Below are 21,719 nucleotides of genomic sequence, written 5' to 3' on the forward strand. Positions count from 1 at the left end.
ACCAAGACAGATTCTCTTTCTTTCCAGCTAGTTGAACATGCAGTACAACACTCTTTTGAATCAGAGGTGTCTCCCTTGAAGCCCTGAAAAGATCTCTTAACTCAGTGAACACAAAGCTTAGTGAGTTGAGGCGTTTGTATCTATAGTGTGTCTAAAAGTTTCCAAAGGCATTACATCCACAACAGTTAAAGAAATGATTGGTGCTTGGGATATTTCTCATTATTCCTGTACACCTCAGTTCTTCTAGTCTGGGGTGACCTAAGTGAGCAGACACTGCAGTCCTCGCAGGACTGGACCTTGCTAGATGTATCCAGCCTGCATTCATCCAGATAGCTCTCCCACTCAGCCAAGCTGAAGCAGGAAAAGCAATGCCCCTGAAAACCAGCACTTGCAGCGATTCAGCCACCACAAGCTGGAACCCTCAGCACGACACGAGTGGGCATGGCTCCTGGTGTGTTGCTGGTGTGTGCCACTAATACCGGCTTTGGGGGTGAGCCCTGCTTCTGGGCTTTCATAGCTGTGCTTCTTCCATTTAAGGGAGAAAGCATAACATGCGCTGACCTCCAGATCCCAAATCCAGTGGAAACCTAGCCAGCAGTAAGCAAGCACTGCCTTGGAGGTCTCGACACGAAGCACTACAATAGCAAAGGTCTTGAATGACTAAGATTCTTGAAAGCCTTGGTCACTATCAGAGACAGTTTCCAACTGGGCAAAGTACAATATTTTCCCTCTGCTTTTTATGAATGGCTGCATAGGATTGTGCTGGACTCCGTCCCCTGTGAAAGCCATTCATAAAAATAACAACAAAACAAAACAAACACACACACAAAACTCTCTAGGTCCAGTCCAGAGCCACTGGGTGCCAGAGGCTGGGAAAACATGCTGGCAGCTTGAGCCCCAGTGAGCCCCAGCTATCACTGAAAGTATTTAAGGGGCTTTTTGGTGGTCTGAAAAGTATGAAGTGCTGTGTAGAAGGGCAGCTGGTAGAATTACTGTGACACATACTAGGCAGAAAGCCAGAGCTGGCCTTGTTTCAGACATTGTCTTCCCTCTCATTGAAGTGTCAGGACCTAATTCATGGAAAATTTGGTGAGTTGGCAGCTCTTTCAGAAGATTTCATTGAGCTACAGTGTGTGAGAGTCACATGAATACAGAGCGCACAGCCAAAAATATATGGGCATTTCTGAGCAGGATAAAACAGTCAGCCTCTAAGAATGTCTGTGGATTTCATGTGCTTTGCAAGTAAACATGTGTACAGGTATAATCAACAGGCAAAAAAAGAAAATAAAGCAGAAAAGCACTAGTGGCAGAGTACTGAAGAGTTCAATGAGTTCTGTAATTATGAGGGCTTCCTTTGAATCAAATCATTCCTTTGTCCAAGGGCAGCAAATGTCCATTAAAATGAGTTCAGGGCTTGCAGTCCACCTGGAGAAGGCATCAGTAAAATGTGTGCCTTGGTAATAGCTTCTCCATTGCAAGGGAATTTAATGGAAAAGAAAAGGGTCCACCCTGGAGTTTAAAACGGACCCAGTCATCGCATAGGTTTTTTCTCATATTTATTTGAGAGCAGAACTTGGAGCCTGAGGCACAGATACAAAAATACAACAGCAGTAGGATTCCACTGAATTAGAAAAAGACTGAAAATAAACAAAGCATCTCTTGTTAAAAGGGGACGCTTGTGGTAGGCAGTCTGAATTGAATCAGTTACATTTAATTTACATTTTCATTGATCCTTCCCACTGAAATATTGCTCTGAAAGGCCAGTTCCACTAAACTGTTTATTCAGAAATATTCCAGTTATTTCCTACTACACTGTCATGAAAATTAGGCTTTGGCCATGCAGAGGGACAGCATGTTGGCTTCTGCCCAAGCGAGGCACTAAAATCATGGCTGGGATTAGGAATAGGCAGGAAGGAAGGGCAGGAAGAAAATTGTTGGGTGCAATTCATACACTTTGAAAAAAGAAAGTCCTGGCAGGGGGGGAGGCAGCAGCTTTGCCCCACTGAAGTAAGAAAAGCACTTTTGTGTTCTTGGTGTCAGGGTTTCATCCTTTATCTGTGGTCTTATTGTTTGGCGCTACTCTTGGCACCCACAAGGATTGTCACATCGTCCGGGCAGTGGTGGTTTATTTTAAGCATGCCTGTATTAGTTCCTTAATCAGTACTCCTCCTCCTCCCCGGAGTGGGGATGAAGGGCACTGGTACCTTGGTGGATCTCCTGACTCATGTAGGGACTGTTTCCCATTCCCAGGTGGGAGCAGCCAGGAGGGAGACTTGCTGAGGAGCCCATGGCTGTGCCACCAGGTCCTGCATAGGCAGAGCGACACAGCCTCTGGCTCTCCCTGCCCACACACCCAACCTGCCCAATGATGGGCACCCCCAAAATCATGTCAACAGGTTCACAAAGGTCAGCACAGCATCACCTTTGTGCAGCTAGAGATCTCAAAGCGGAGCTGCTGAGGGCTTGAGCCACTGCCTCTCCCAGCCTCCTGGCTTTGGTCAAGTGGGAAGCCCTGGCTCCGGAATGGAGTTATGTGTCCCTCACCTCTCTGCCCAAACTTTGCTTCTGCTTGTGGCCAGGAGGGAGACACTTCCCCACAGCAGGACACTCCACTCATGGCTAAATGTGGTGAGAGAGTGAACACCATCAGTGGAGACAACAAAATATAGTTATAAAATTACGCCACTCTCCCAGTCTGATAGGTAATGCAGCAAAGTAAATCTAGCAGTACCATAGAAGAGATGGGAGATGTAACATATTAAATTATAGTTCACTTTGGTTTTGATTATACAAACAACGTACTTCTCTGCATCCACAGTAATCTGAACTGCTTTAGAGCAAGGCCATAGATAGGTGTAGGAGAAGCCAGGTGGGTATGTTATCACTCCATTTCTGAATGTGGGCTTTGCCTGTGTTTTATTTCTGTTACTTGAAAACATTTTTCCCAGTGTCTGTGAAATCACAGCTAAGTGACCTCAGTGAATGTTGTTTCTTACCATGCTTTTGTTTTACTTTTCAGCCTCAACAAGTGGTTCAAAAAAAGCCTGCTCAGGTAAGAAAAGCTAATTTAAATTTTTTAGACTACTTTAAATGAAATAATTCTTCAGTGTTTAAACTGGTCTCTTTTACTGTAAAGAATGAAGAGAAATTCATCAATTGTATGAGCTGGGGGTCAGCTGTTGGCTTGCTAGGCATAACCACCAAAACAATTCACGTGGTGGCCCTTAGGAAGGAAAGGAGAAAGCAGTGGACGATACTTGCTCAGAAATGTCCTCCTTCTGCAGCATCTACCTTGTGATGATAATGCAGACACACACACGTATGGTGCAAGTCTGGCATGTGATAGGTATCTCTGTGTGTGCTGAACGTGGGTAGCTGGGGACTTCTTACAGCAAGGAAGGAGCACAGGTATAAAACTTTTCTTTCACCTGGTCTAAAGGAGTCTCTAAAACCACAAAATAAGATAGGCTGAACTTGGTAACTGGACTGGATTCATAATAAAGACTAACACATTTAAACTTCTTCTGTTGGATGGAGTCATTGTTCTTTAATACTTTGGACCAAGTGCAAGACACAAGGTGCCATGAAAGCAATCAAATACTGCATTTACAATTGCCTCCATTTTCTTTCCCCAGCCTGTCCTGTGTTAAAAAACCTGAAAACCTAACTCTGCCACTTCGTTACGTATGCAACAGCAGAAAAAGCCTATGTGCATGGGAGCAGGTCCATCCCTGCTCAGCAAAGTCAATGGGCTGTGCTGCTGTACTGCCATGAATATGAATGATTGCTGAGTCAAGAGCATAAAGGGTCCGTTGCTTTTCTGGAAAGAGATCTGCTTTCAAAAGGGAATAATACTTTTGGTTTTCCACCTTATGGTTTTAATACATTATTGTATAGCATACATTGTTGTAATATCTCTGTAATCTGAATTAGGAGCTGTTACATATGAAACAGAAAACATCCTAGCTGTGAGTTGAAGGGGTGAAATGATGTAACTCTCCAAAGCATGTGCAAGAATCGGGTTTCAACAAAACGAATCAATACAGTTGCAGCAATGATGAATCTATGGCACTGGCAATAATTTTAATATCTCCGAATGGCAGAGATAACATACAGGGTGAATGCAGTAGTATTTTCAGGTGAGGTAAGTTTTGCAAGGAGAGTTAATGTCTTTTATTAGGACAGCTTATGCAAGAAACACAAAGTCAGTCCCTGAGGACTTACCATCTATAACTTTCTGACTACACCACATGATTCAAAACACACCAAGTTGTTCTAATAAAAGGTATTTCCTCTCCCTAGTCTCGCTTACATCCTTCAACTTTTAGGGCTGCAATAAGGCTATTCCTACTACACCGCAGTAGTAAATCTGCTGATGGGCAGAAAGCCAGCCATCTCCTCCATGGCACCTGAGAGACAGGAAGGCTTAAACCCTGCTGTGCAAAGGAGGACAGATCTGGGAGGTGAAGACCCCTGGGAGGCTGTTTGTGTTGTGGTTTCTCTGGTACATAGCAGAGCTTATCCCCACTGGGGTCAGCAGGATGAAGGGGTCTAGAGTTGGTGGCTCTGCCAGCAGCCTATCCTGACAGAAGCCACTGCAGCCAATGGCACGTGGTGCCTGTAGGTCTCCAGCTTCCCTGGGCTTACTTCTGTGAGTGTTTTGTTTGAACAGTAATTGAGTGCAAGCCCTAGCACAAGAGAGGAAGAAATGGCTGGGACTGAGGCTGGGCTGGGGTGTAGGAGGACAAAGAGGGGACCTGGGACTCTGTCTTTTGGTAGCACAACAAAGTAATGACAGATTTAATTGATGGCAAAATGATGTAGGTGTTTGAACCAAAGCACCAGGGTTCCCTGTATGGATCTTCCCATCCCTTCTTTCCCGAAGCAATGATTCCAGTGGGGATGCTGCAGGGGTTTTCAGCCAGCTGGATGCAGCCGCTGCTGCACGGTGCCTCGGCAGTATGTCCATGGTCAGAGAGAGTGAGAGAGTGAGAGAGAGAAAAGGAGGCCCGTTGGCATTCCCATTAGTAATGGAAATGTTTGTATAGAAAACGAGGAGGCACAGAAGAATGCATGAAAGGAGAGAGAGGGCTTTTTAGAAATCCCCAGTCATCACAACACGACTAGTGAAATTACACTCTTTAAATTATTTGTGTGCCGTTCATTCACTCAGAGAGCATTTCTTTTTTTTAGTCCTTGGCCTGAGGGATGTTCAGTGAAATCATTGACTTATCTTTAACCCTTCCTGGTTTTAATAGGCACTTATGCTAGCACAACATTGCGGTTTTGCTGGGTATGGGTACATGGCAGAGAACAAAAATTATCACTCTGAGCAAGCATTCATGACAGTGTCTTCCTGAGGCTGAAAGAAGGAGATAAAACAGTGTAATTCCTGGGACGATCAGGAACTTCATGCTGCTGGGTTTCACTTAAGCCCAGTTGCCTTTCTCTGATTTCTTTTTACACTACTGAATTTCCCTTTAAAGGAGGGAGGTTCACATTCAGAATTAACAACAAGAACATGAGCTCATGCAGGCTTCCTAATCTGAGCTGTCTAAGGAAATAGTGATAAATTATATAAACATGGGGACTACATGGAAGTTCATGGAGGATAATGTAAATCTTACACTACATTCAGAGGAATCTCTTCCTTTTCCATCTGTTTCCTTCAAAATATCCTCCCAGATGGCTTTACCATGTGGCAGTCTGGATTAAGTTAGAAATGTATCCTTTCTTCATCAGTGGGGACTGTAAGAGGTTACAGTTGAGAACTGCTGTATGATGGTGTGTTACCCCAGCCTGCCTTGGTAAAAGTGAAAGAAACTCATGGTCAGGCTTCGTCTCTGAGTGCTTTCCTGTGCTTTCAATTTTTGGTGTATTCTCAAAGTTTTCTGTGAGCATTAGTTTACGTCACCTTTACTCTTGCTACTGCTGCTAATGCCTATGGCTTTTGGGTTTGTGTCATTTTAAAAAACATAGAAGGAGCACGACTAGATAAAATTCGCATTTTATTAATAACAGTTCTGTTCCCAGATTTTAAGCATTGTGCAGGGCTCCACCATGCTCTAAATCTCTTTATGAATATCTGCTGGCCAGTTCAGGGCCATACAGATGCAATATCTTCAAACATCCCCAGAGCTCTGAAGATCTACCATCACATAGATGGTGAATGCAGCAGTAAAATCCACTGGAAATCTACACACCCATATCATTAATACAAACCTTTAATTACCAAGGTCTGTACATATCTTTGTGGTGATCACTGACACATACTCTCGCACTTCCTTGGGGAAGTGAGGAAAAGATAGCCAGCCTAACTGTGTGGCATCGGTAATTTTAGCATTTTCATGTAAATATGTGCCTAAACCTCAAAAACAAGATACTCCTTTGAAATCTACCCTGTCTCCAAAGAAGTACAGCCAGATTTTACAATCATGATGTAGTAATATTCTTACTGATGTGTACAAACAAGCAGTCCAAATAGAAATAGATATTTTTCTATTTCCTCATTTTTAAGCTATTTGTAGCAGCTGTAGACTCAGCCATATGGGGGAGTTAAACTCTTAAGTAATACAGAGACAATAGATATTTTTAGGAAAACATCATGAAAGCTATCAAAGTTTTCTGGAAACAGGACATGTTTTATTTTTATCATTTCTGGAGAGAAGAAGTACTGTGAGTGTAGAACAGCCCTTTGAAAAATCTTATAATCTCTTTGGGAGGTCTGTTAAAATCTGAAATCTTTGCAAATCCTTTGTATCTGAGCCTGAAAGACAGCATATCAGTCAGAAAGACAGCGTATCAGTCAGAAAAGTTACATGTAAAATATTCATAGAAAAAACGTGTATGAAAAAATACACCAAAGGTACATATACAGTGTACTTTTCCAGGTAATGCTAAACACATCAGATGCTTTTAAAACAATGCCCAAAAAATCAAATCCCAACAAGAATAAAAGCTAAACAGAAAAGTGTTATATTGTATAGGAAAGAAAATGCAGCTTCACTGTATTTTTTCCTGTTACTCATTTCTTCGTCTTGGTACCAATAACGTTATGCATGTTAATTAGTCATAATATATGACCTCACAGCCTCAAGTTATATGCGTTCCCCAGCTGCATCCAATGCATATGCCTACTCAGTGTCGGACACAGTAATGCTAAAAGCGTCAGACAGGCTCTGCAGCCCAGGAGCTACATCTGTGATTCACACATTCATGTGCAGCCCAAAAGCAGCAGACTTTGTGAGCCGAGTAAAGCCTGGGATCCGTGGTGGTTGTGTGGGAGGTCCGATGCGCTGGGGACACCATGGCCAGCAGGCCCACGGTGCACATGCTGTATCACCTCTCTGTGCCGTGCAATAAATCTGCACTTGCACAAGCTTCAGGCATTCTGCATACATGCTAGCCACCACATGTGGATTTTTTTTTTTTCACCTTCTGTGAAATCTCAGGCAGAAATGTGGTAGAAATACTCCACAGATCCACTTTAGCAGGTTGAAAAGAATCTGTGACACTGGTCACAGACAGGATGGCAAATCCTTCACTCCCAGGCAGGTGCACATACACATCCAAGAGAGCATGTGCCACTGGCCAAGCCCACCCTGTGTCCTGGCCAAGCCAGGAATATTGCAGCCTTACTCAACTGAGCTTTGGCTGTAGAAACATGGAAAAAGCTCTGCCCTGGAGGGTACCCCAGGGTTTCATTGTTCTTCACACTGCATCCAGCAAGCTGTGTTGTTAAGTGTTGAGTACCTTTTCTGTATTTACTGATATGGAGAGTTAGAAAGTTGTCAGATCCCAGAGGGGTTAAACTTTATTTTCCAATGGTATGTGAATTTTTATATTTCAACGTAGTGTAAGTGCATGTGTGCTATATACACCGCTCCAGAACATCCTTGGAAAGGCTAAGTTACAATTTTTTATTACTGTTTATTTTAAAGCAAATACCAAAGACAGAAGTAGGAGCCATTTTAGATGTGCTGGAGGCTCTTGGTACCATGTAAACACATGCCAAGCAAGTGTGTATCACAGCTCCACCAGCCCAGACTCGCTGCACCTCCCCGTGTGGCGCGTGGTGCCAGTGGAGCTTCCCAAAGTTTTCCCAGTGGGGCTGAGCTCTGGACGTGCTGTGGCTCAGTGCCCTGACTCCTGCCACCACCAGACAGGGGGATGATGCTTGTTGGAACGGTTACAAAGTTTTGCCTAAATAGTTTCACAATGAAATAACTTGTTTTTATTGACCCTTTTCCCCGTAAGTGTCCTTGGAATTTTTGTTTTTCCAAAACTCCATGATACTATGATCACCTGGGGACTGAGTTTTTTAAATCAAAATAGGGTTTTATTTTGATTTTTGAACAATTTTGCTTTGCAAAATCCTTCCAGATTTTGCTTTTGAGTGTTCTGGAAACACTTTTCTGATTTGAAAACATCATTTAAACAAGTAGATAAAAATGTCATGGGAAGTCTTAGGAAAAATCGCTCCAATCTGAAAATTATGTTCCATTGTTACTAGTTCTGCTATTTGTATTTCAAGCAACCTGTAATGATTGCTTGGTGTAAAATGAAAAAAAAACCAAACCACCAAACAAAACTGGAATAATATCAAATGTGGACTACAGCCAGAATTATTAAGATATTAGGTGGATGCCTGAACTGCAGGAATGGACCTACCATTGCTCTGGGAGAGGTTTGAATTTGATTTTAAGGAAACCAGGAAAGTCTCTTGCTTTATTCATGAATGCAGTAGATGGAGTCTTGTGGAGGGTGCCGGGATTTACATCCTTGCCTTCTTTCTTCTTCCGAGGCAAAATGGTGGCAATTGCATTATGCAGTTTCCAAAGGAAGACATCGTCAGTCTTCTTTTCTAATCAGTGTATTGTGACAAAGAGACTGAATAGTTTGTCTAATGACTAAAAAAAACCCAAACAAACAAACCACCATTTTTTGAAATAAAACCCAAAAAACATCTGGGTGAAAATATAGAAGTTGCAATCATCAGTTCTATGAACAGATGAAGCAGTAGGCTGTACTAAAGAATGAGGGCTAGAAGAGGAAGTCAGGTATTTCTGACAGCAATTATTTTTTTATTTATATGACATAATTTCTGAACAGACTGAATATCATAATTCAATGAAGCTACATCTAAATACCCAAATCAATGTAAGATTTAGGTTTCTAAGGTTTTGTTTTTATTATTATCATTTATTACATAGCTATGACAGAGTAATATTTTTGAGATGGCTGCTTCCAGGAATTTGGCTGTAAATAAATTTAAAAAGTCGAGATACTGTGACCAGAAGGAAGGGAAGAAAAGGAATAAAATTGCCTTCAGAACAGGAGTATATTTAGATACTCAGTCACTTTGAAGAGTCAAAAATCAGAAATACATAGAGTGATCTGAAGGTGTAGGTTGCTGCTTTATGAGGCAAATTTTTTTTCACAGTTTTGTAGTTTATTTCATTGGCAGGTACACACTGGCCTGTCAGTGTTGGGATGGCAAAGACTTTGCCAGCAAGTACAGTTTCATGCAATGAATGCTGGAGCTACAGGATCATTACCACAAATCAATTTTATAAAAATCACTTTTATAAAAATCGCTTTTTCTCACAGCTCATTTGAGTACTTCCTTCAACTGAACCCATCCTACCAGTAATGAAAATATAGGCAGAGCTCACCCAGTATTTCCACCATTTCATGGAGAGCACAAAGGGAGCAGGCAGATGTTTTTTATAAAGGTACTTTAGGCATTTAGGTGTGCATCATAACCACTGCTTCACTAATATTCAAATAACCTTTGTAATCCAGCTATCAATCTTTTTGATTTGCCAGTAGACATACAGGTAGCCCCATTTCCCTTCAAGAGAATTTGGTTGTTTAATAGAGAAAATCACAAACTACCCCAGTCCCTACTTGCCCAGTCTCCCTTGCAGTCAGCAGGCGCCTTAGGTTCACCGCAGGAGCGAGAGGCACTTGCCCAGCAGCTGCACTGTCATAAGGCGCTGCCTGCCCCAGTCTCCTGTCTCATGTTATTTGGGACTTAGAAATCCTGTATGGCCTCTGCTAGGATCCAGTACTTGGAGAGGGGTGGTGGGAGTGGAACGAGCTTCGCAGGAGAGCAGGGGTAGCCTGCTTCTCATATGACAGGAGTTGCTCTGCAAGTAGGTCACCTGAGCAGCACCCCCGTTTCTCCATCCCAGCAGCGCTCCAGGTTGCCAGTGGAGAAGTGTTCTTCATGCCGCTTGCTGAACCTGGGACACAGTGCAGCTAATGATTCAAAGGTCAAAGGGCCACTGAGTAAACAACCAGGAGAAAGACACTTTGGCTGAGTCCCAGCTTCACAGTAGCACTGGCCTCAGTGCTGCTGGGCAGTGCCTGAGTGCAGAAAAGAAACAGGATTTTGGGTGGTCCCATCTGTTAAATTCAGATGCTTATTCAAATTCAGTCAGCATTTACTGACTGAGCTATGCACCCCCTTGTTTACCGTACCTGTGGCCCACAAGGCAGGCTGAGGTGCCTGTCCCTGTGACCCCATATGCTGCCTAAGGAGCAGAGGTACCCCAGACAGCACTGTGCCGTGTGAGCCTCTTGCCTCCATTGAAGCCATTAGCACTGAGCACTGCAGCGTGCAAGTCCCATTTTAGGCAAGTCTTCCAGTGCTTTGATCCCCCCGCTTCTGTGAAAACTGAAGTGCTGATGCTTCCTTCTTGCATAAGGGAGTTATAAGAGTGCACACACTCATGATTTCATGTGACTAAAAAGGAATCAGATATAGCAAGACATTTTTGTTTTGTGGCTTGTCAGGGACTATCTGTCACCGTGGCATAGCCCAACACAGGAGGAGCCTTCAGCTCTGGATGAAAGCAAAAAAAAGGTTATTTTAACTATTCATATTATGTAAAATTTAATTCCCTTGAGACAAGCCCTAGAGCAGGAGGCAGCTTTCTGAATGCAGCACTGGTCACGTGTTTGCCCATTCAATACAGACATGCTCTCAGGTCTCTCTTCTTTCTATGTGTGCTGGGCAGGACCTGTCCCTAAAAGCATATATAAGCCTTCAAGGGCTGCAGCTGTTGAGCTGCTCCATGTGTAGCACTCAGAGCAGGTGCTGCAGTTGGTGATAAAAGGCTGGAGGCTGAAGGGGTAAGCTAAAATATTTCTCTAAGTCAGCAATACTCCCCTTTGCCCTCTCCGTACCTCTTCCCTCTCCCCTCCCCGCTTGGGCAGAAAGCCCAGGACAGGCAGGCAATGGCAGTGGCCCAAGTGGCTTTGTGTTTGACCCCATGGCTGTGGCCACAGAAGCTGTTCAGGGAGGTGCTCCATCCAGTTCAGAACTTGGCTGATTTCATGCAAACTGCAATCTCACTAATGATAGCCAGAAGAGAAGGGGCTGTGACGTGTGCTGAGGAAACACCATTGAGGAAGATGGCTGGGCAGGAAACAGTGTTTAAAAAAATGTCAGTCAAGAGTAAATTAAACAGTGCTACTTTTGCATACACATGCTACATATTTTGGCCAAGATTTCCAAGAGTAACAAGAGTCTGTGCTGCTAATTTGGATATCTTACTTCACACACATACAGGATTCTAGGCAGTACTTGGCTACCCCCTGAAAATCTGAATTGATTTAAGATGTTTCCAAAATGATATCCAGAAAGTTGAAACTACCAGAACAATCAACCTTTGGACTCAAAGCAACAAAAATAATCAAAATGCTTATTACAAAAATGAGGTGTGTCGGAAGGCTGTGCAGGAAAGAAAGCACTCTTCACTGAGAACTTAGTTCCTGAGCTTCTTATAAAGGCTCTGCATCTTTCAGTCAGCATCATTGTTGCTCCTCCACACCAGCTGAAGTCAATGAAAGATACTCTGTTTCCTGAGATAAATATTATTAACAGATACTCCAGGGCTGTAACTCAGCTCATCTGCTGCTCTTCAAAACATGGGACGTGAACTTTCTGTGTAACCACTGCTTTAGGAACTGTTACATCTTTGCCATGCCAGTTCAGGACCATATAAATTCTGTTGCAAATTGTATGTTAAAAATGAGGTATGCTGCAATGGATGTGGAATAAGGTAAACACAATGAAAATCAAAGTTTAGATCAATGAAATTACATTTTTTATCTGTTAAAATATTTGCTAGGATGGTACCAGCACTATTAAAAAAGATTTGTGTAGGGAAAAGAACAGCTCAGCTCTTATTAACTGATACGCATCTTTAAACATGTTCTGGAAGGAAGCAATAAGAACCCAATGTTATACGTTATTCTGAGGTTTTCATGACATCTGGGGAATTTTATAAAGTCCCCTTGTTGCCCAAAATAACAGTCTTGGACTAGGAGAAAAATAAGAAGCATTTCACAGCTACTCTGTCAGTCACTGTGGGGCATTTGTGGAATTCGATGAATTTAGTTCCTTGAAATCAGTGCTGCCATGCTACCCTGGGATGACATCTGGCCTCCCTGGGCAGCCCATCAGCTTGTGACACCTGTGCCAAACATTAAGGCTAGGATAGATACACTGAACCTATGAGCTTGCCTTCTCTCTTGCAGCTCAAGGAGGACAACTAGGCAAAGGATTCATAAAAGTCAGTGTGAAATAACATCGTGGTAGACATGCTAAAATTATTTTCCCGGTGGAGCTTCCATCCTGTATCACTTCCATTGGTGCTCTCACATTGCTGTCCCTCAGTGCTGCAATGGTGTGAAGCAACCCAGATGGCAAGCACAGGCTGCTGTTTGTGGGGCTGTTCAGAGCTCGTGGTCATCAATTGCTGCTGTATTTATAGAGTAAGAAGTTTGAGAGCATCACAACCTAAGTCTTAGTAGACTACACAGTGTATGTTCCCAGGTAATTCATGTTAAAGACTACAGGAGTACATAGGTGGTTTTCAGGTATCAACACATTGCCAAGCAGTGCACTAAGGACCTAAACCTTTGGGTAGTCCAGTGTTTGTAAGCCTCTTGAGTTCATCCTTATAGAACCTAAATAAATAAATGTGCTTTGCTAACATCGAGGAAGGAAAAAAATAATTCAGAACAACTGCCTGATTGTTGGACATTGTAGCACTCACATCACCATAGCAAACTATCTCATGGATCCTGTTTCACTGGGATCCCAATGCCAGACAGTGAGCATCACCGCGATGAAGTTCTGGTGCTGATCCCATTGTAAGGCATTTCTGGAAATGTTGGCAGAATGTTTTCAGAAAATGTTGGCCAAAACCTCTCTTTAGAAAAAAATGGCTGTTGCTTATATTTAAAAAGGATATAATATCACCAATGCACTTCTTGCTTTGCCTCTGCTCTGTCAATGCAGTCACTATTTTCAGGGCTGATCTCTGATCTCAGGTTTGGAGAATTATTTGCCACACAACCACCATGGGAAAAGAGAAGGAGAGAAATAAAAAAAAAATGAATCATCCACATTCTGCCTGAATTCAGATCTCAGATTTCCCACATCCTGGTATTTAATTTCTCACAGAGTTACCAATGGTTGATCTCACGGCAGGATTAGTGGGAAGAAAAATGAGAGCTCCATTGAAACCAGACTTGAGTCTGGAAAGAAGGGACGTGTGAGCTCTAGGACCCAGGAGATATCAGATTCAGTGCAGTGAACGGCTTCCACCCCCTTCCCTGATTCTTATGCTCATTTTGAGGCAAAATCTGGAAACTGAAATCAGAACAGCAAAGAGACAGTTACAGTATGTTAGGCGGCTTGCCCATCACTTTAATAGTCTCCTGAGAACTCTGTTATATAGTAAGGCATTAACTGTAATTTATATTAGTATTTTTTTTTATGTTTAGGAAGAGGAGAATAGGTTCCCATTGAGGTATAAATTGCAGTAAATCTGTCTCGGTCCTGAAAGAAAACATGTTTTGAACACACGTTCCCACCAGGATACCTTTTCAATTTGATTATAGAATATAGATGTGTTCAATTGGAAAAGAAACTCCCATAAAAGGTTCTATAATCAAAAGGGAATAATCACTATTTAGTTGGACAGCCCCACTCACTTTGAATCAGACTATCTTGCTTAGAGAAAGAAAAAGGTTTGCTCTGTGGTAGCATGGATCACAGTGCAGATGAGGCTTGCAAAGTTGGGTTGTTGCTCTGTGCTGGAAAGGACCATGCTTTATCTCCCTTTCCACCAGATTGTGTGGAGATGCTCAAGAGGTTGAAAAAAATCTTTAAATGCATCACTCTAAATCCTTTAGGAGTTGAACATATTAAGATGACAAGAAGAGTATGTCATTAAACCATAACTACCCTTTCTGGATTACCTGGTATTTGTAGATTTATTGGCAAGATGGCTTAAATTAGGGATATATTTTTAGCCTGCAGCATTACATAATAAAACAGCAGCAGAATTCTTTGCAGAAAAAAAAAGGGAGGGGATGGGGGGGCAGGGGAGGGAGTTTATTAAAACCAACACAAACTTCTCTGATTTTGCGCTTTCGCCTGCATAAAGAGGTGCTCCATGGTTACACAATCAGTAAAGTTTGCAAGAAAAGCATTTCCATTACCCTGTTCTGCTCAGGAGTCGTCGCCCTGCCTTTCGCTGCAGACCTGCTGTTTAGTCTGAAACTGAAAATTAAACCCAGAACTTCAGCTCTCAAAGTTAAATACTCTGCTGTACTGCCATCACACAGCCTCACCGGTGTCTGTGTGGTAAGATCTATGATTAAACCCTTCAGACGTTTTAAAAAGCGCTTTACAAGTCTGTTAAGCTTTAGTGTTTTTGTTTTGGTTTTGGGGGGGGGGGTTTGCAGGGGAGGGGTAAGAAAAAAATAATTTAGCTGAATTACACCACAATCTCACATGAACTCTGCTGAACCAGATCGGAGAACCCACCTCACTCTCATTGAGAAATATGTTTCTAATTTGGGGGGGGGGGGGCGGCGGGGGAGGTGGTGACGGGCACACTTTTCTGAGCACAACCTGGGGAAGGTAGAGCCCTGTGTGTTAAAGTTTCCCTTTCAGAAACAAAACCAGAAAGGAAAAGCTGGGGAGACTGAGGAAGAGCCATGGCAGTGGCAGAGCCAGAGCCCCCTGTGCCCCTGCCCGCCCTGAGGCCTGCGCTGGCAGGCGGCAGCATGGCGCGGCCCGCTCGGCCTTGGGGCTGCCGCTCGTAAAAATGTCACCAGTGCACTTCCACTATAAAAGGCTCTTTTATCTCCCCTTCCCGCAGCCCCTTTCCAGTGGGTATGCGGGGCCAGGGCCGGTGACTGCCGTTCGGCCTTCCCGCATGGCTGGGCCCTAATGAGGTGTGTGCGGCTCTTGGCTGCAGGTTTTCAATCTTTTTCTTATTACTTCAAAGCTGCTGCTCCGAGGTTCAGACAAGTTTGATCACTTGGCAGAATCTCAGCTGGGATTCAAAAGGGAAGATGCTTTATTTTATTATTTACCATTACAGATAGATAGCTGTTCCCAAACCACAGTTGCCAGTGGCTCCGTGGACAAAAGCCGTAATGCTTTTTTAAGTGATAAAGGATTGAAGGTGAATAACTTCTGGCAGTTGCTTCCTGTTTGTAACAAGCAGTCATTTTTAGGCTGGAGTGTGTGTGTGTGTAATAGAACTCTAACAGGCCTTCCTTTATTATTCTTTTCATGTTCTAAAATGGTGGGGGCAGGGAAAAGGTAAATTATATGGGTTTGACCTCCATTTCAAAGCCTGTTCTAGTGTTCCTTTCCTTACTCCATTCTGGGAGGCCTTCACCATAGTCCTTCCTCTGTCGCTTAACGTAAAATATGCACAGAAATTGGCACTGTTTCATGTACCACAGGGGCTCAGGAGGAAGGCAGGCTACCTCAGGTTTACCTGTGTGGGCTCCAGTGTCCTTTTGGGCTTTGCCATCTCAATTGCCACAAGAAAGCAGAGCTGAGGCAGTAACCCACAGAGTTTCAGTGAAGTGTACAAGCCTAAGGATTTTTAAAAATTGGCATCCACCTTTTTTTGCTCTTTCATCTAATTAAGGACATAGGTACTCATAATTAGAGACTATTATTAGCCTCTGCTTGCCTTACACTCCAGTCTGGACTTCGGCTCTGGAGATGGCATGCTGTGTGAATGCAGAGCAGTTTACCACTCCTCTAGTTTACAGCCTCCACAAGAGGTTTGTAAGAGCAGCTTCTCAAACTTGGGGTTAGTTCAGCTTGGTTGTTTATGTTTCTCACAGCACTTCTGCCTTCTTTTCCTCAATATTTTATTTCCTTCCCACCAGAACTGTTTACATCTTGTAGGGTTGAAGCTCTCCCAGACAAAATAGGTCTGTCAGTGTTAGTACAACACCTGTGATTGCTTCAAGCACCATTTTCACTTTAGGTCTGTGCTTTGCAGACTTTAAATGGTGCTTCCTGCAAAATTATTCTGACCAGTACTGAGATTTTGCTGGAGATTTTCAGTCTCCTTTTAATCACATGGGGAGCAGGTTTTTTCAAAGTGTTTTGACCTGCTTAGGTCAGAAAGGCACTTGCTACACTGAGATGCCAAAACGCATTTAAGAAATCTGTCCTAATGTAATTTAGACAGACAGCTGAGTCTCGATTTCAAAAGGCTTCAGCAGTGCAGGCTTCAGCACTGGATGGCCTGATGCCTTGCAGAAACCTCATTGCTAAGTTAACTTCAGGGCTGCTCTAAAATCCAGTGGCAAAGTTTGGCATCTGGAGCTGAGGTTCCTTCAAGCCCATCTGTAGGAGACATTAAGAGGCAGAGCCTAAGGCAGGTACTTTTTAGGGTATCTAAACATCTGCCAGTGTATTTCATGTTTCTGGAAGTTCTCAGTGTGAGCCCTCCTGGATTTAAAAATCCTGTGTCAGATAAGCCCTTTCAAAGTAGCCAGAGAGACTCATTATCACTCCATTATATCAAACAGTTCTCCTAGTGGGAGATAAACTAGGAGATAGAGAAATGTTTTTTAATCCCCCTTAATCTAAGAGGAAGAAGAGACTTGAATCTATGTTTAAAGAAGGCTATTTAACTTAAAGAGAAATATCCTATCCTGTTCTGTCCTGTCCTGAGGGGATCCTCCTGAGCACTGTCCTGGTCCCCTCCAGTTACCCGACCTTGTCACTCAAGGACCAAAACTTGGCCAAGCCTTGCAAGACGCTTCCTCCAGCAGAGGAAGGGAATTTGTAGGAGTGATTCCTGGGTATGCAAGGATGGTAGATGTCTCTGATGTCTACCACTGTTGTTGGCCTGGGCCTTGCTTACCAGCAGCTGAGTCCCAGTGCAGACCTAGCAATTTCACTCTGGCTGTCCCAGCTAGTTCACTTCCTCTAACAGCAGGGGATGTGGGTTATCCACTAATCCCCATGAGCAGCCTTTTTGCTAGTCAAACAGTGGTGTTATAGCAGTGAGAGGACACCCTTAATTTGCTTACCAACTATGCAGCTCAAAAGCCATAGGCTGGTCACCTGGTGGGACAGCATCAGCGTTTTGCTTTATTCTCTCTTCTCCCCTTCTATCCTCCATACGCAACAGCTTGGTGGGTAGGCTTCTTCCTAGAAGGTAGAAAATCCAGTTTGAAGTATCTGCTTCAAATCAGAGAGCATGGGGATTTCAAAACAAGTCTGCATGTGAATTTCCAAACCAGTGCTCTTGCATACATGTGCACTCAAATATAGGTCTTATTCTTGATGTCTGTTGTGCATTGCCTTCCTGAGTGTGGAAACATTGAGGACATGTCCCAGTCACAATGATTTTTAAGACACTTGCCAGCCCTTACGCAGCTCCCGAGAGCATTAGGCAGCTCTGCACATGCCCACCAGCATGCAATTGGGCATTGGGAAAGTTAAGTGGCAGCTCAGCAAGGCTGCTCACTGGTATCCAAATATTGGACTCACACTGTGGTCAAGCCTGTAGTCATTTGAAGGCCAACATCCTTATGTGACAAGGCGGGCTGTTAAAGGCTACATCCATAGGAACGTAGACATTTAAAGCAGGAGTGCTGGTTTCCTGTCCTCAACTCAAAACTGCCCTATCAGCTGCCATCTCTGTATTTTTCTCTATTTACCTCTAACATCATTTAAGTACCAAGAGTTTTGCTTCCTTAGGGGGACCTGCCTGCTCACTACCCCCAGGGCTGTCCCATGCCCTAGCCAGTGTCTGCAGAAACAGTGCTAGGAGGGGGCAGGGGGTCTCAGAACTGATCCGTAGGCAGAATTTTTAACTCTGCTTATAGCCACCAGGCTAGAGAAGTTGGGCTTCTTCTTGCATGCAAGCAGTGACATGCACAGAAATTGCTTGCTTGTGGGCTGGTTGACTTATATGTATTGGTATACGGAGCCTCTGTATTGAAATAATTTCCTTAGACGCCCTTAAAAACATGCTTTAGTCCAGCAGTAAGAAGAGTTGTGTGGCCTTTCTGTATAGGGTCATGGTGATCTCCTCTGCCATAATAAATCCTTTTATTGTGACGTGTGAAGTAAATACCTGCAACAATTTGAGCTCTGAATCCAGCTTCTGGAATTAAACTTTGCCTTACTGCTGAATGACAGCTGTCACTGAGCTCACCAGTGCACTTTGCAGACAGTATAGAAGCAGCAGATCCCACCCTAAGCTTCATGCAGAGCAAACCTACTCTGAGTGTCTGTTAGTGCTGTAAGAATTTCTAAAGTAGTTTGGTGTGGAGCAGTCAGGATGGCACAGTGTCTCAGCTGGGCACCATGCAGGCCCCTGCATCTGCAATAGGAGCCACAGGCTTCAGGGACTCCTCTGAAAATATTAGTTTGCATGCCAGGGGATTTCAGACAAGTTAACAGCAGACAATGGTCCACAGTTTGCAAATTGCTCTTGTCAGCAGTTCTTTTTGACATATCTATTCAAGCATACCCTCTCGGGCTTAGAAAGCAGCCAGCAAAATCTGTGCCAACAGCTAATACTTTGTTATAAAATAAAAGCTCTGACAAATTCAGAGGCTCCATATGTAGCATTACTGTGATCCTGCAGTTCATCTCACAGAATTGGTTCTAGTTTCTTTAATCCGCTGTTCAGAAATTCATGAGCAGAAGGTGAAAAAACTGAATTGCCAGCTGAATTGCCAGTGAGTTTCTTGAGGCAAAGATAATTAACCTTGAGGTAGCCATAAAGGAGCTTTTTCCCAGGATATTAAAACAGAATAAGCGTTTTTACAAAAATGTCAAACAGTTGCCTTTCTGCAGGTGGGACAATGCTCCCCTGAAACGCCAACAACTGTCTCATCATCAGGTCTTGTTGTGACCGCTTTGTGGGAGTCCAGCAAAAGAGGGAATGCAGAGATACAACACAGACTGACCTAAGCCTGTCTGTTCTTAAGGCCACCAGAATGCCACTGCTGACTGCTTGTGCTGCCAGAAAAATAGCCTCCACCAACCAATTGTGTATCACCAAATGGAGGTCCTGGGCAGCAGGCAGAGCTATATTTCACCCACACGAGGTCATGGGAACATTGGGTGACTCTGACCTGAGAAGACGCTGTAGTTTAAATATGGTCATTTACTGCACAGCTCCATTCTGGATGATGCCACCTTTGAGCTTTAGAAATGAGATGCACATGCTAGTGGTTATCACTTCACATATTCCTGCAGTATACACCAGTTTGTTTCTCCACAGTGAACAACCTTCAAAAGCAGAGATACAGCAATCATAGCTCTGGAGAGGGTTAGTGGGTCCACACATCTTGACACTGCTGTTCTGTGCTCTTTTAGGTGTCCCAGGGGATCACAGACATCCACACAGAGCACGTGGGCATGACAGAGGAGACCAGCACCATTCTGGGCTAGGTGCTGGATACCAGATGAGATACCCAGGGCATCTAAAACAGCCCCAGGCTCCTATCTTCAGGCAACCAGATCCCACCAAGGATGTCATATTTTGAAACTGTGTCTTGGGCAAGCCCAAATAGGCATACTGGCTGCAGATAGCACTTCTGACTGAAGCCTCCTGTCCTGCCTCCTGGTCTTTTTCGTTACCATCACCACTGTTAAATCAGGGCCAACAACAGTGGTACCAGCCCTCTGCAAAGTAGCCCTCTTGAGGGCAGATAACTGTTGTGAGCCACTGCAAAGCATTTGTCCTTTCTCTCCTGCTGGGGCCCAACATCAGTGAGAGATGAAGATCCCAGTCCGGTGTCCGCATTTGCCAGCCGTTGGCCAGTGATACCCCTCAAGAAAAGACCTGTTACATATTTGTGCACAGAAGAGCTTTGGAAAAAGCCTTCTTGATGGTCTTTTTTGGGAGACACAGCAGCTCCCCGTTGCTCCCTGCTTGGCAGGGCAGTTAGAGCAATTAAGGGTGGAAACAGCTCAGGATGCTGGCTTGCAGTTTGTCTCACAATGTCACTCTATGACCTGTAGCAACTCAGGATAAACGTACCCCGTGCATAGGACAACCAATGACAGGACACGCCAAGTAAAACTGCTCCTGCAGCATGTCCCCTTGTCAGTCAGCCCCTGAGGATACATGTATGGGGGGCACATGGCTGCACGGGGAGCCACCTGGGGTATTAGCAGCAGGGAGGAAAGCCTGAGCTGTGCATGTGAGTATTTATCCAGCCCTTCAGGTGTTTGTCCTACTCACCCTGAGCTCTGAGTGGCTCCGGCTTCCCTGTTAGCCAGATCCGACCTGGTTTGAAGCTTTCTCAGGTTTCTCTTGCTGGCCCTGCCTCTCGCTAGCTTGCTGCAGCAGAAAACAAATAACCAGGGGAGTAGCTGGTCAAAGCAAAACTGGGTCGATGAACATTTACGCTCAATTAACACACGTCACCATTCTGTCTCCACAAGTACAGTAAATGCACCTAAAAAGTGAGAACAACCTGAATTAAGGCTGCCATGTAACCCGAACCCCTGGCTTCTCGGCTGAGTGCTTCCTGTGCCGGTGCTGCTGAATTTATGGTCTGCATGGCAATCACGCTGTGACTGACTGACTTGGATTTCTAATGCCTGCTCTAATGACCGTGCTTTCCTTCTTGATTTTTGCCCTTCTCTTCAGCTTGATCAGAAGCACATCTGGACTTACAAAGTATTTAACTCCAGCCCCAGTTCCTCCTTCGACTTTTGACTCAGGGATTGATCCTACTATACGTGGCTGTGGCGGGTCTGTGGGGACTTGTAAGTGCCTGGAGGGAGGGTGCTAACTGGTGGTAAAGCATCCTTCCCCCTCAGGTGCCCAGTGCCCTGGCATGCCAAGCAATGCACTTCAGTGAATCTGTGGCTGAAATGACTCCATGCAGAGCCCGTTTGCAACTTCTAAGGAGTGCAGTTTCCGAAATGCCTGTCCCCCCCTCCACCTTTTGGGGAGAAGTGGGTGTGCGTGTGAGTGCCGTAGAGGCAAAGGGTGGGTTGCAGATCACAGCTGCACAACCTTCTAAGATTTGCAACCAGGTTTTCACAAGTGCAAAAATTCCCTCTCTGTTCCTGTCTTACACATCTGCATTTTCTCTTTCAGAACCTGTACTCACTTCTTCCTTTGGGTCTCTCCATGCATATATGTCTGATTTGTATTATCCCTTTGTTTGAATTGTAAGCACTTCAGAGCAGCAATCATGTCTCCATCTGTGTCTTGACAAGGGACTTGCATGATAGGTTGGCTTAAAACCACCCATCTGAGCTATCTTAGGCTTTTGCAAGGAATGAACTTAATGAAGGGAAGGTTTCTTTTTGCTGCACAACAATATGATCCCTTTGCCAGCTTTTCTTCATGAAAAGTCTTTCCTAAGACTGATGTGAATTTGAAGTCTGCCAG

General features: G+C 44.1%; 1 protein-coding gene across 4 annotated transcripts in view; it reads left to right on the forward strand.

The window, feature by feature from the left end:
- Positions 1–21,719, forward strand: part of HMGA2 (high mobility group AT-hook 2) — a 121,201-nt gene that overhangs the window by 93,843 nt on the left and 5,639 nt on the right. For 3 of the 4 annotated variants that reach the window (XR_013928680.1, XR_013928681.1, XR_013928682.1), the window contains 2 exons: positions 3,020–3,052; positions 19,685–20,514. Coding sequence is in view for 1 of the 4 variants with exons in the window: in XM_080390793.1 (XP_080246919.1) it covers positions 3,020–3,052 (33 nt within the window). In the remaining 3 variants the exon portion in view is untranslated. The remainder of the gene's footprint in view (positions 1–3,019; positions 3,053–19,684; positions 20,515–21,719) is intronic. The other variant, XM_080390793.1, reaches the window with a different exon arrangement.

The sequence above is a fragment of the Falco punctatus genome, assembly GCF_963210335.1.
Source record: "Falco punctatus genome assembly, chromosome: 6".
In the NCBI taxonomy this organism is placed as follows: Eukaryota; Metazoa; Chordata; class Aves; order Falconiformes; family Falconidae; genus Falco; species Falco punctatus.